Source organism: Canis aureus, chromosome 33 (genome assembly GCF_053574225.1).
Source record: "Canis aureus isolate CA01 chromosome 33, VMU_Caureus_v.1.0, whole genome shotgun sequence".
In the NCBI taxonomy this organism is placed as follows: Eukaryota; Metazoa; Chordata; class Mammalia; order Carnivora; family Canidae; genus Canis; species Canis aureus.
Window position 1 is genome coordinate 3,221,172 of NC_135643.1, and position 14,359 is coordinate 3,235,530.

Sequence of the window (14,359 nt, forward strand, 5' to 3'; positions counted from 1 at the left end):
TCATCCCAGCCTGCCAAACCTTTATGCTGTGGTCTTTGTGGGGACAGTATGGTAGGAAACCTTTGAGATACAGTTCTCAGGACAGCTTTGATGGGTGTCTATGTGTGCAAGTACTCACAGCCACACCGGAGTTCATGCCTAAGTGTAAAGGAGAAAGAAAAATTAAGCAAAAAAACTCATAACCAAGGTGGAGTGTATTTTGGATCATAGATTTTTATTACTACCAGCTAGTGTCAGACAGGAGCCATTAATCCTCATATGGTGTTGAATAGTGAATCGTGAATCTGCAAAACTGAGCCTCTATCACAGGTGGAATTTGGTCTATAAAATAGGTTTCTCACTTGAGATAGGACTAAAGTGATTAGCAGCCACTGTATTTATAGAAAACCTCTACAAGAAAAGGGCATATTTTAACAAAATGTCAGTAGTGCCAACCTCCACTTCTTAGGTAGGTCACCTAATGAGAACTTTTGCTGTCTTTCTGTTCTGTCCTTGGTGAAGGTGTGGATCATATCTTCTTTAAAGTCGAGATCCTATCCAATGAAGACCGGGAATGGCATGAATCCTTCTCCCTGGTCCTTGGCCCAGATGACCCAGTGGAAGCAGTTCTTGGTGATGTGACCACTGCCACCGTGACGATTCTAGACCAGGAGGCAGCAGGGAGTCTCATATTGCCAGCACCGCCCATCGTGAGTACTTGACCCAATAGGTTCACTGCTTTTATGTCCTAGTGACTAGTAGATGATGACTTGAGATAAGTAGTTCTGATGCGGTACTTCTTCATTCTTCTAACACTGTTTAGCACAGGAACCACCTTGTCCTTTCCTTCCCAAATCCCCTCCCTGTGCCACCACCTCCAGGGGATATTTGGCAATGTCTAGTGACATTTTTGGTTGTCACAACTGTCACACTAGATGCTTCTAGTGGGTGGAAAGCAGGGGAGCTGGTAAATATCCTACGATGCACAGGACAGCCTCAACAACAAAGAATTACTTGGCACACATGTCAGTAGTGCTTAGGATGAGAAACCCTGTCCTAGCAGAAGAGTAAGACCAAACCACATTCATACCTTAGTCTGATAAACATAGGAAGTACGATACAATTGATCTTCTCACTTCTTTGGTGGGATCTAGGAGAAGGGGAAAAAAAGTAAGGATATCCCATATCTATTACCCTCCATACTTGCCACATGCATAGAGTTAAGTATTTGCAGAAGTGTAGTACCCAGTTTCCCAAGCTGAGGATGCAGAGAATGAATGCACTGACTTTACAATTAGGAAGAAAATGCCTAGAGGTTACCAAGGGAAATTTAACTCATAAAAATGAAGCAGTCAGAATAAGTCTTCTAACCTCCCCTGGCTAGTCTCATATAGTAGAAGGATCATTCCAAAATTTGTCTCTTATCCGACCATGAAAGAAATACACTATCTTTATTTACTTTTGTTTTGCCATGTACACTACTGCATACTATTAATAATTTAATGCAACTTCATTTATTTTATTTTTTCTTAATGCAGCTTCAAACTAGTAACTGTTCACGATACAGCTTTGGTTACAGTAGGCATGAAAATAAAATATATTTCATGTAAGTGATTAACACGATGGTTTAGGAATAAGATTAACACGATACTAAAGCTTTTAGCTCAGGTAGATGGAGGATCTTCACCACCACTAAAGATCTGTAGTATCTTTTAGGTATGCCTGGCAAAGCACTATGAAAACCTCCGTTGTATTTTTCTTCCTTCCTTCCTTCCTTCCTTCCTTCCTTCCTTCCTTCCTTCCTTCCTTCCTTCCTTCCTTTTTTTTTTTTTTTTAAAGATTTTATTTATTTATTCATAGAGATGCAGAGAGAGAGAGAGGCAGAGACACAGGCAGAGGGAGAAGCAGGCTCCATGCAGAGAGCCTGACGTGGGACTCGATCCAGGGTCTCCAGATCACGCCCTGGGCTGCAGGCGGCGCTAAACCGCTGCGCCACCGGGGCTGCCCTCTTTCTTTCTTTCTTTTCTTTCTTTTCTTTCTTTTCTTTCTTTTCTTTCTTTTCTTTCTTTTCCTTCCTTCCTTCCTTCCTTCCTTCCTTCCTTCCTTCCTTCCTTTCTTTCTTTCCTTTTTTTCTCTTTTTTTGTTATATATTAAAGAATCCCTAGCAGTTAAGGGATCTTGTAGATATCTCAAAAGGGGAGCCTTAGTTCTCTGAGCCTCCCAGCACCCAGTCCAGGCTGAAGCTTTGTTGCTCCTTTGCAGGTTGTCACACTTGCTGACTATGACCATGTAGAAGAAGTTACCAAGGAAGGAGTCAAGAAATCCCCCTCCCCAGGCTACCCACTGGTTTGTGTTACGCCCTGTGACTCTCATTTCCCCAAGTATGCCATCATGAAGGAGCGTTGCAGCGAGGCTGGCATCAACCAAACATCTGTGCAGTTCAGCTGGGAAGTAGCCACCCCCACTGATGGCAGTGGAGCCCGGTCTCCCTTTGAGACCATCACTGACAACACACCATTCACCAGTGTCAACCACATGGTAGGTCTAGGGTTCTGGGCCTGGTTGCATGGGGAGAAAACTGGTATTTCTCTTTGTCACTCCAACTCCATCAAATTCCTTAAGGCCCTTGTGTGGCATTTGGAATAAAACAAATAAGCAGATACATATAATATACACACAGGTTTTTATGCTTATTTATAAGAAAAGGTAATATGGTGTCGTAGAAAAAAAGATCCAAGCTAGTAATCAGACAACCTGTTCACTAATCTTGATTCTCCTTTACTTTTAACTTGTGATATTAAGAGGTTACTTAACTCCCCTGAGTCTCTGTTTCCTGCTCTGCAAAATAATACCTCTTCCACATAGCCACTTGTCAAGGTCATTGAAAAATCAGATATAAAAGTCATCTGAAAGCGGCAAAGTAAGTCAAAGATTCCATATAGGTACAATTAATGATTACTTTTTTCACATCTCTTCAATCATCCAGTAAGTAGTAGGATATAAACTCCTTAAGGATGTGGACCAAGTGTTCTCCCACATTTGTATAGCCTAACATGCTCAGCATATTGATGGTAGTCAGGATGGCACAGTTATTAAACAAAGGATAAAATGTCTGTTGAGTGGTCAACATTATACAGAATTGTAGGAGGACATGAAAAGTTCACTATGCCGTTGCTGTCCTCAGATAGTCAAGACACCAAACCAATACTTCTGACACCATCAGAGAGCAATGAATAGTGAGGGTTTCCCCAACCTTAAGAAACAGTGCACTGTGGTGACTGCTCATCACGCCAGTTGACGTCGTTCTCCACAGAGAGAGAACTAAAAGCAGTGGAGATCCTCCTCACCGTAGCTGGCACATAGCAAGCCCTCAACAGTTTTTTATTGAAAATAGTGCACAAATTAGTGCAAATTTTGGAGAACAGAGATTTCTTTGAGACTGGATTTCTCAATTTTCTCCTAGTCAACTCTCAGTTTGTTCTCACTTTAATAAGTGCTTCCCATAGAGGGATAATAGTGGAGAGAAGGTACAGATGGATAGGCGGGCAGGGGCTGGGAGGGTGGGGAGGGGCCTCTGGGTTTGGCAAAGTCACTCATATTCATTGTTTTTTGCACAGCTTATTTGGAAAGGTCAAAAGATCCATTCTTTTGCAACATAACCTAGTTCAAGTGTAAACTATCTGATAAAATTTAAAAACTTAAATGTCGAGACTTAACAGCTTATCGTTTCCTCAGTATCTAATTCTCTCTCCAAAAACCCATGAAGGCAATTTTCGGTCTGATGTGGCCTAAATATACATTTTTTAACAGGTACCACGTTTAATATTTTACATTATGCTTCAGTTTTTCTTCTTGCAATGACTTGGTGACTAATACTTTTATCCCAGTTTCCTTTGCTCTGTCTTTGTTTCTTTAATTATTTATTTAATATCATTGTATCGTGTGCCTTTTTATAAGATGCCTCAAATCCCTTCTGAACTAAGTCCGTGTGTAAATAAATAAATAAAACGTTGGCAGCTAATTAAAAAAATTTTAATGGAAAAATCCTCTTTAATTTTTAATGGACTTCAATGAGAATTGCTTTCATGGGTAGAATTTATAAGTTTGTACAATCGCTTTGTGGGAGGTCTATGGCACACAGAACTGCTAATTAATTTTTCTTGTTATATACTTCCCTATGTGTATGCACATGTTACTTAAAGAGTTGTGGTGACCCACGCTGCCTCTGCATAGATTGAATTAAGCATTCTTACGGCTCCTCTATGTCTGAGAACACAAAAGATTCTGTTCAAAGATCTTCAAAGGCCAGTAGGTGTCAGAGGCCAAGTTCTCAACTTCAACTCTCCATGTTATTGTAACCGCTGCAGTGTGTGTGGTCCCTAGGTGGGGGCTGGGGGAGGGACTAGTGGTAGGAAAGAAAGAAAAATCAGAACTCCTGGGAAAGGACCATATCTCTTCTATATCCTGACACTGTACCCTCAGCCAAAGTGACTTGGAGGCCAACCAGTCTTTTTTTTTTTTTTTTAATTTTTATTTATTTTTATGATAGTCACAGAGAGAGAGAGAGAGATGGGCAGAGACACAGGCAGAGGGAGAAGCAGGCTCCATGCACCGGGAGCCCGACGTGGGATTCGATCCCGGGTCTCCCGGATCGCGCCCTGGGCCAAAGGCAGGCGCCAAACCGCTGCGCCACCCAGGGATCCCCCAACCAGTCTTAATGGAAGGGCTGGAAACCAGTTGAGTGGTTCTTATGCTGAACCTAATATAGGAAGAGAACAGTACTATCGCTGGTAACCAGTCATCTCTGGGCTCTTGCTTCACATCTGTCTACTCGTTCCTTGTCTGACATACTGCCTGAGGCTGTAAATCCTCTGTCCTAGTGCCTGGCTCCTGGGAGAAAGCCAGTAGTTTTGTGGTGAGTGAATAAACAGAAGAGTGGATAGATGGGTAGAGAGACAGATGCTGGGTGGTCTGCACAGATAACCCTGTACCAGAAACTGGCTGTGTCCTATCATCCAGAAGATACAGTCTAAGGAGTATACACATGTCTTAAGTACTTTATTTTCCCCCCATAGGTCCTGGATAGCATTTACTTTAGCCGGAGGTTCCATGTGCGTTGTGTGGCAAAGGCCGTAGACAAGGTGGGCCACGTGGGGACTCCCCTAAGGAGCAACATCGTTACCATTGGAACAGACAGTGCTATCTGCCACACGCCTGTAGTAGCTGGGACAGCCAGAGGCTTCCAGGCTCAGTCCTTCATCGCAACCTTGAAGTACCTGGACGTCAAGCACAAGGAACATCCAAACAGGTCAGGCAGGTGGTGCCTTCCACACAGAGAGGGCTCTCCTTTGTGGGTTTTCTGGATGAGACGGAATAATGAGTGATGCTTCTGCAAAATAAGAATAACAGTGATAAATGCTTCAGGAAAAATTTAACTCCTTCAAAGGCCCCCTAAAATCTGGGCCCTTGCCTGTCTTCTTCGCCTCATGTCCCTCAGCTGGGCATTTTCACCTGCCAGTCTACCTCAGAGAATCAAACTGAAATCAAATCCCCAGGGCTTCCAAGTCTTTTATGCTGCATTACCTCTTCCATGCCAACACTCTTTTTTTTTTTTCTTTAAGATTTTATTTATTTATTCATGAAAGACACAGAAAGAAAGAGCAGCAGAGACACAGGCAGAGGGAGAAGCAGGCTTCATGCAAGGAGCCCGATGTGGGATTTGATCCCTGGTCTCCCGGATCACGCCCTGAGTTGAAGGCGGGCGCTAAACTGCTGAGCCACCCAGGGATCCCATATGCCGACACTCTTGACTGCACTTCTCCCAGCCCCCATCCACCCCCTGTAGCTAAATCCTGTTTTCTTACTATACCTAGCTCATGACATCCCTTCTAGGAACTTCACCATCATCTTTCCCAATTTAATTTGGAAGCTCCTCCTTCCAGCTCTCCTGGCACTCATGTGTGCCTCGTTCAGAGCATTATCATCATTCATTCTCTTTCTATCCCCATAGTAGATGGTGAGGACGGGGATCATGACTTAAAAAAAAAATTTTTTTTTGGACCCCCCTGCCTGAGACAGTGCTTCTTGGCACCTTACAGACACTTACTAAATATCTAATGAACAGAGTAATAGTACTGTATAAACTAAAAGTCACTGGACAGATGTGCTTTTATTTTTTCCTGTGCTACCATGATTTTGATGGAAGATACTTTCATGTTTGCCTAGCAAGAAAGAATTCATGTATATTATGTATAGTCATTAAACCTTGCGGTATTTGTGCATGTGTCTTTATGAGCAACTGAGTTCAGAGAAAGGGGTTCATTTGCATGGAGAAAAAAACATTTAAATACAGAGGCAAGACTATGCAAATCCTTTCTTTTTTCTAACATAGTAAGACATACTTTTGTTTAAAAAGCAGGAACAGAAGTGCTCAGGCCACTACTGACCCTTTCCTAGCAAAAAAGACATCCTATTCATATTCCAAGGTTCTGATTCCTCTTAAAAATGCCTATTGGGCTTTTGTTCCAAGAGACAAGCTGTAAAAACTCAAAAAGACACCCTCAATCAACATGCTAAAAATTTAAACTTGCACAATGAAAATAATGCAGATTAGAGTTCTGTTGTATCGCAGTCTTAACCAATATTTATTAACTTAAGCTCGTATTTTATTTAGAATTTTATACTATATCCTCTGGAAAAACAAAAGAAGTGAAGGAAATAATCCTTGTCTTCATTGTGGGGAGGCAAGATAAACAGAGGCTGCGAGCATATAAGAAACAGCAGCCAATATGAATAAGTTGCAGATGTCCTGGTGTAAAGGCATCTGAGCTCTGAGAAACGCAGATGAGGCGAGAACACCCTGCAAATGCGGCCAGGCCAGCCGGTAAGGGCTGCCCACATGGCTGGAGCTTAAAGGAAGAGAAAGGAGAAAGCTCTTCTGGTTAGGAGGATACAGCAGGAGGAGTGGGATATGATTATTCCTAAGATACTTTCCTGAGTAGGAAGTATCAACCTTGCTTCCTTAGAGTTGAAAGAGCTCAGTGATGTTGTTTGGCACAAATACTTGAAAAAATATGGGTTTCAGCCCTACCCAGTCTCCCCAGGCCCTCACTGTGATGGGTTAGGGGAATGGTGCCTCTCTGAGTCACTGGGCCATAGCTCACAAGGAAACAAAGCTTCTATTTAAAGCAAAAGAAAGCTTTCAAGTAATTTGTGGTTGTGATGTTATATTTTCTTGTATAGAAGAAACAACTGTGATTTTTTTATTGCTATCTGTTCTGAGCTGGAGGATCTCTTAGGGGAGGGGGGCAGAGGGGACAACCCCAGGAGTACGTCATACCCTGTGTTCCTTCATGGGAAGCTTCCGGACAAAAAAAAAAAAAAAAAAAGGTAAATTCACTTGTGAAGGCAGAATCAGTTATGAGAAAGAAATGTGCCCTACTAACTCTTTCTAGCAGGTACCTAAGCACTACCTCTGCCCATTTCTGCCTTAGAATCCACATCTCTGTGCAGATCCCACACCAGGACGGAATGCTGCCCCTCATCTCCACCATGCCGCTGCACAACTTGCATTTCCTTTTGTCCGAGTCCATCTACAGACACCAGCACGTCTGCTCCAATCTCGTCACGACCCGCGACCTGAGAGGCATCTCGGGTGAGGGACAACTTCCATGCTAGCTTTCCCATTCCAGCCTGGCACAGTGGCCCTTAGGGACACAGCTGAGTGAACTCTGCTGTCATGTCTCCTGGTCTTCGAAAGCTGCATGATGAGTGCAGTTCCTTCCTAGCAGGCAACCAGACGAAGGCAGCTTAGACAGTGACGTGAATAGGGAAAAACAAGGATGCTGGAATCAAAGTGACCTAGGTTCAAATCCTTAATCCACTACCTGTACAACTGAACAGAGACAGCTGGACCTCCCCAAACCACTTTCTTATCTATGATGTGAGGATAACCAGCGATACCCGTCAGGGTGAGGATTTAATTTGTTGACATTTTTAAAGCACCTGCTATGGTAAATGCTGGTTCTTTCCCTCCCCAATAGTGAGCATGTTTGGATCTGTGCTCTAAAATCCCCTTATTTTTTTAAAAGGATGTATTTATTTATTCATGAGAGACATAGGCAAAGACACAGGCAGAGGGAGAAGCAGTCTCTCTGCAGGGAGCCCAATGTGAGGCTAGATCCTGGGTCTCCAGGACCACACCCTGAGCCAAAGGCAGATGATGCTCAACCACTGAGCTACCCAGGCGTCCCTAAAATCCCCTTATTGCAGCATCTTCAGAAAGCTAATGCACAGCTGTCACATGTTGTAGGGTGGGTTATCTGGAGCAGGAGCTGAGAAGGAGTATGGGGTGCAAGATGTTTATTGGGATCAGCATCTGTCAAAGGGGAGGAAAAGAAGCAGAATGAGGCAGAGGGATGAGTCAGACTACCACATAGCCCCACCAAAGCCTCCACCCACTCTTCAGGGAGCTCTGGAGAGAGCCTAGCCATCCAACTCACCTTACTTCCAGCCTCAACAGACAGGCTTTTCTGTCACATCTCAGTCAGTCCCTAGGTGCTAGGGCCCCAGTAAGGGTGGCCCAAGGAGCCAGTGTGCCACTGATGCAGGCCTGTAGTTGCTGACAGCTGAGGAAGCGCATCCCTATGTTAACCACAGCAGATGTTTTACTCTGCAAAGAATCCTGTCCATTTCCATTTACCTTAGCAAGTGTGCATTAAATGTGTGTTCCCTCCCTTGACGACCAACAAATCATTTACTAGTGTTTGGGAAGATAGTAAAGCATTCATATGCTCTCTCGTATTCAGTAAGCATCAACTTTAGGTAGTGATGCTCTTTATAGAGTAGAGATTAGTTGAATGTAAATTATTTGCAAGTCACTGAGCTACACGTGAAAGTTTAAGTGGCCCACATCAGCCACTGGAAGAAACATACTATGTTTATAGGCTGAAAGTTTGTACCTCTTCCTACCTAAACACAATTTAATTGAACACATGTTCATTGAGTTCTTCGTCCTTTTGAGGGCAGAGGACCATGTGCTGGTGCCAAACATTCTAAGAAAGGCATCAACTCTTTCAGAATACTATAGTTGCTTTTAGTATCATAAAAATTTTTAATCGGATATTCTAAAATTGTATCTGTATTTAGCTCTCTGCTGCATAAAGGCCTTCCTTAATTTAGAACAGTTCAGTTGCTTGGCAGCATTTGATCCAATAATTTTTGCCCATAGCAGGGGAGGTTTAGTCAGGCATCATTAGTGCGCTATCATTAACACGAAAGTAAGACTTTTTTTTTTTTTCCAGTAGTTCAGAAACTATGGAAGCAGAGAAAGTAGTCAGATATTTGTTTGTTGGCTTTACATCAAAGCTATTTTTTTTTTAAAAATCAGTCTTAAAAAATAATTCATCAACAAATTATCTAGAGAGTAAATGTGTTTCTTCGAGGATTGATTGCCAAGCCTCAGTATGTTTTCATTTAAAGACACGTGGGGCCCCTGAACTCTGACTCCACTTATAGTATCCTTTGCTCACCTTTTCTTCTAAGGTTCCTGCAGCCTCTTAGAGGAGTCTGTGAACACAGTCACACTAGGCCGTGGGCACAAATCTAGCTCCCCTTAGCTTCTCGCCCAGTGTGTTTTGGGAGCCCTAGTTGGTCTCTTAGTAGAATCTCAGGTAGAGGGTAGACTATCTCAGTCTCACAAGGACACATCACTTTTCCCCACTCATCTTCTGGGCAGCCAGTGAGGGACGTGTCCACAGACTGAGTCCCTCTTCCTTGGTTTTTTTTTTTGTGTGTGTGTGTGTGTGTGTGTGTGTGTGTGTGTATTTTTATTGGAGTTTGATTTGCCAACATCAACTATAACACCCAGTGCTCATCCCATTAAGTGCCCCCCTCAGTGCCCGTCACCCAGTCACCCCATTCCCCCACCCGCCTCCCCTTCTGCTACCCCTTGTTCGTTTCCCAGAGTTAGGAGTCTCTCATGTTCTGTCACCCTCTTTGATATCTCCCACTCATTTTCTCTCCTTTCCCCTATAATCCCTTTCACTATTTTTTATATTCCCCAAATGAATGAAACCATATAATGTTGCTGAGTGAAGTAAGTCCCTATTCCTTGTTCTTCCCTCCCGCACAGAGGCAGGGTTCCTGAACAACAAAGTGTACGATAGCACAGCCCTGGGGCCTGGCTACGACCGCCCCTTCCAATTTGACCCTAGCGTCCGGGAGCCCAAGACCATCCAGCTCTACAAACACCTGAACCTGAAGAGCTGCGTCTGGACCTTTGATGCCTACTACGACATGACTGAGCTGATTGATGTCTGTGGGGGTTCTGTGACTGCCGACTTCCAGGTGTGCGCCAGGGGTTTTTCTGAAGCCTTCGAGCACCTGAGTGCTGTATAAAACCTTGTTTGTTCCTGAAACACTTCTGTTGCATCCAGTGGCTCCCAAGAACTAGGATAGCCAAGTCCCTTAGCAGCATGGTGGCTAGAGAAAGAGCCCCCCAAAGTCCTCTAAATCAGTGAATTGGAAAATCTAATGTGGAAAATGTGAAAATTAATGTGGAAAAAAATTTACTGTTGAGCACTCCCATTTATATAAGAATCTAATATTTACTTCTCTAGTTATATGTCTTTTCTCTGTAGGTATATTTTGGAAAGCCAAAAGGATTTACATTTGATGGTAAGGTTATTACAAAGTAGATGTATTCTCTTCTGTGTTTGGGGAAATAAGTCAAAATAAGGTACACCCTTTCTGAAGACAAGTACAGCACTTTATTTTTAAGCATTTTGAAGAGAGAATTGTTTAAAACAACTTGATTTCATACCTAGTCCAAACCTGTGCCAAACTAAAACCCTTGCAAAAAAAAATAGACACTATTTATTTATTAATTGGAGAGCAAGAATAGAAGTGAGGGGAAGGGGCAGAGGGAAAGGAAGAAGCAGACTCCCCGCTGAGCAGGGAGCCTGATGCTGACCTTCATCCCAGGATCCTGAGATCATGACCTGAGCCCACGGCAGATGCTTATCGACTGAGCCACCTAAGTGCCCCAACACTTTCTTAATAGTTATTAAACATTAGGGATAAAGTAAAATTTTAGTAAGAAGCCATGGTCCTAGGAGGGCAGTTAGATCAAAGGGACTAAGCTAATGTGTCCTCATGGGAAAATTAAATGTAAAGCAGATTCTACCCAATTATATGCAGTTACCTCAACAAACTAAAAATTACGTTCCTTCTTCATCTCAAATCAGGTTTAACCACACTGAAAGAGGAACTTCTGGAGGCACTTATAGTAATCATTTTGGGAACGAGTCTGATTAAAATTAGTGTTCTTTGTAATGCTCTCATTTTGATTAGCTCTCATTTCATATGCACTGCTGCCCTCTACTGAATGGAAAATTAAGGCATTCTTAGGTTTGCTTTCTGTGTTTCTGCAGTTGCATGACCTACATTTACTCTGGAAAATGCAAAACGAAGTGATTGGTTCCTCTGCTGGCCTCTCAAAAATTAGTATTCTGTGTTCTCCATGCTTTTTTACTCTAATTACATTTTTGGATATTTTTGTTCAGAATATGCCTAAAAGTCTCAAAGACTTAAGATTTTTCATTATATAGGCTCCACTTCTTAAACCAACACAGAATATATACACAGAAGTACTTCATTGCAGTCTGTTTCTTTAAAAATAGTTGAAACAGCTGGCATAGGGTAGAAAGAATATAGAACTTACAGCCAAGCCCTAGTTCTTATCTTTCCCTATCATAACTTCTGAAAATCGTCACCAATCATCTCAACATGGGAAGCTACTTAGTGCAGTATAGGTATGTGGTAGATATTTGTCAAGCTTTTGTTTTTGTTTATAAGGATTAGTAAGTAGTATCATGAGGGATAAAGGTTATAAAACAAAAACAGGAGGGAAAATTAATTTTTCCAATCAACTAAAGAATTATTGAGGTTCTAATAGCAACAATTTTGAGATTGAGCCATGTGTTTTTAACAAAACCTATATATTAAAATGGCAGAATATGGTGTGAGGTCCAGATAAAATTTTCTAAAGAAATCAGAATAAGGCATTTCAAAAGATTTTTTTTTTTGATGAGTATGGAATTAGCAGTCTTTCAAAAAGCTTGGAATCCAATCTTGAATCCCTGATAACATTGAATATGAAAAAAATATTTTAAAAAATAAAATTTGATGTCCCAGCTATTGATTAAACAGTTGGCTCTTTTCCTAAATTACCCATGGAAACACTTTACATTGTGTTTTAAAACAAAAACAAAAACAAAGTAAGTTCCATAGTACTATTATAGCATTTTACCAATGACAAAAATAAAATATTCTCAAACTAAGCTTTTTTGTTATAAAAGAAATAATATGTTTACAGAGGAAAAAATAAAATGAATAACCCAAATCCCCCATCCATACACACAATTAGCTTCCCCATGAAAACTTCTACTTATATTTTATCTTTCTATCCAGTTTTTGTTCATTGCATAGTAAAATAAAAATTTTTGAGCCAAGTTAATAGCAGTAACAGGAATCCCCTTAGAAGAAATAGTCTCTTGGAAGTAGGATGTCCTGCCTTTTCAAAATTATTTTAGTGAGGCATTGTATGGATGGGAAATTATCCAAGCATATGCAGCTCTAAACTGTGTGCTGATAAGTTTCCTAGATATGATATCCAAATCCCATGACCTCAGTTCCTGTTGCAGGAAATATGACTCCTCATTAAAACATCCCAGTTGGGCATCTTCCCAATTACGGTTGATTCAGACTCTCCTACAGGTCACTGTAAAATATGCTTCAGTGAGGGACTATTGACTGATCCTTTGTGAATAACTGTGTTACTTTACAATCTTAGCCAAGTCTTCAGCAATTGAACAGTGGAGGCAAAGCTTCTTCTCAGTCTTCAGAAGTCACCTCCTCAGAGAAGCCTTCCCACATCACCCTATATAAAGAAAAATTCTGGACACTTCCCCTCCCTTTATTTTTTAAATGGATGCATCTCCTTCCTAGATTGGAGGTTCCATAAAGGCAGCGATTTTAGTTCTTCCCACTGCTGAGGAGGAAGCTCTGTCTGATGCCTAGGCACCTAGCACAGTCGTGGGCACTTGGTTAATAATTATTGAATGAATAAGTGACCAAATGAGAGAGTAAAAGGTGAACGAGATGTCAGAACCATATACCTTCTCATCCCAGGGAAGAAATAACTCTCTGTGTGCACACCATTTGCTTGGCAGGTGAGAGATTCTGCTCAGTCATTCCTGACCATACATGTGCCTCTCTATGTGTCCTACATCTACGTGACGGCCCCCAGGGGCTGGGCCTCTTTGGAGCACCACACCGAAATGGAATTTTCCTTCTTCTATGATACTGTTCTCTGGAGAACAGGTATACCCACTGGCATCTTCACTATTCCTGCCGTATGTCCAAGCAAGATTAAAACAAAGTAATAAGTGGTGACTTTTAGCAGGAGCTCCTTCTTCATGCCATTGTTCTATATACACTCTAGGCCAAATGAATGAAGTGAACCAGGTTGCTCTTGATATATTTTCCATTTCCATACACCTGATTTGAAGACTCTTTTGCTCCTTAAATACCACAAATCATACCATTTTAAAATAGGAGCAAATGAGCATGTTGATACTCTGAAAGGCTATCTTTGAACCCCTAATAGGAACCCATCTGTCACTCTCCGTCCTCTACTCTGGGTCTCTAGCTATCTGGAGTGAGTTTTTCATCCCTGGAGGCCTTCTAGTTGAATCAGCATATATGAATGTGGTTCTTTTCAGGAGCCACAGATCTATGTATTGGCGACAGCCTCTCAGCTAGGAGCTCACACCTTCCCCGTGTCTCCTGTAAACCACCCTTTCCCACTGCTACCATGTGATGCCCCAGACTCATCTTCCCTTACTTCTTTTGCTCCCATTCTTCCTCCTTGCCTCCCTGGAGGTGATTTATTTTGATCTGAGGCAGAGATACTAAATAGCTACAAAAGTTTTTTTTTTAGATAGGACCTCAACTCCAGTAATAGAAAGTACAGTCCTTTATTCTGTTGAGCGCTTTAAGCTCAAATCATGTGTTTTGTATTACTCATAGGAAAACAATTTCAGGAAGTTTTCATACTCTGGATTGGATAATTTCTTGAGCTTTGGGGTTCTTGTTAAATATTATTTGCACCCCTCCTTAGGTTACCCTTAACTTCGGGGTCATGCCGAACTCATTGGGCATCATGATTGTAACCACCCTCATTAAAGCTGTGGTTTACTCATGTCCTGCCATATATGGCTGGCTCTCTACAAGCTGATCTTGAATCCTCCGTTGGTTTGAATATTAAATGTAACCACTAGGATGTTGCTTATGGTTCTGTTGAGTCGTCATGAAAGGT

The 14,359-nt window shown here is 41.9% G+C and overlaps 1 protein-coding gene across 1 annotated transcript in view; it reads left to right on the forward strand.

Moving 5' to 3' along the window:
- FRAS1 (Fraser extracellular matrix complex subunit 1) overlaps positions 1 to 14,359 on the forward strand; it is a 436,686-nt gene that overhangs the window by 391,614 nt on the left and 30,713 nt on the right. The window contains exons 62-67 of the mRNA XM_077882614.1: positions 502 to 689; positions 2,242 to 2,517; positions 5,055 to 5,287; positions 7,473 to 7,633; positions 10,112 to 10,326; positions 13,212 to 13,362. Of these exons, the coding sequence (XP_077738740.1) occupies positions 502 to 689; positions 2,242 to 2,517; positions 5,055 to 5,287; positions 7,473 to 7,633; positions 10,112 to 10,326; positions 13,212 to 13,362 (1,224 nt within the window). The remainder of the gene's footprint in view (positions 1 to 501; positions 690 to 2,241; positions 2,518 to 5,054; positions 5,288 to 7,472; positions 7,634 to 10,111; positions 10,327 to 13,211; positions 13,363 to 14,359) is intronic.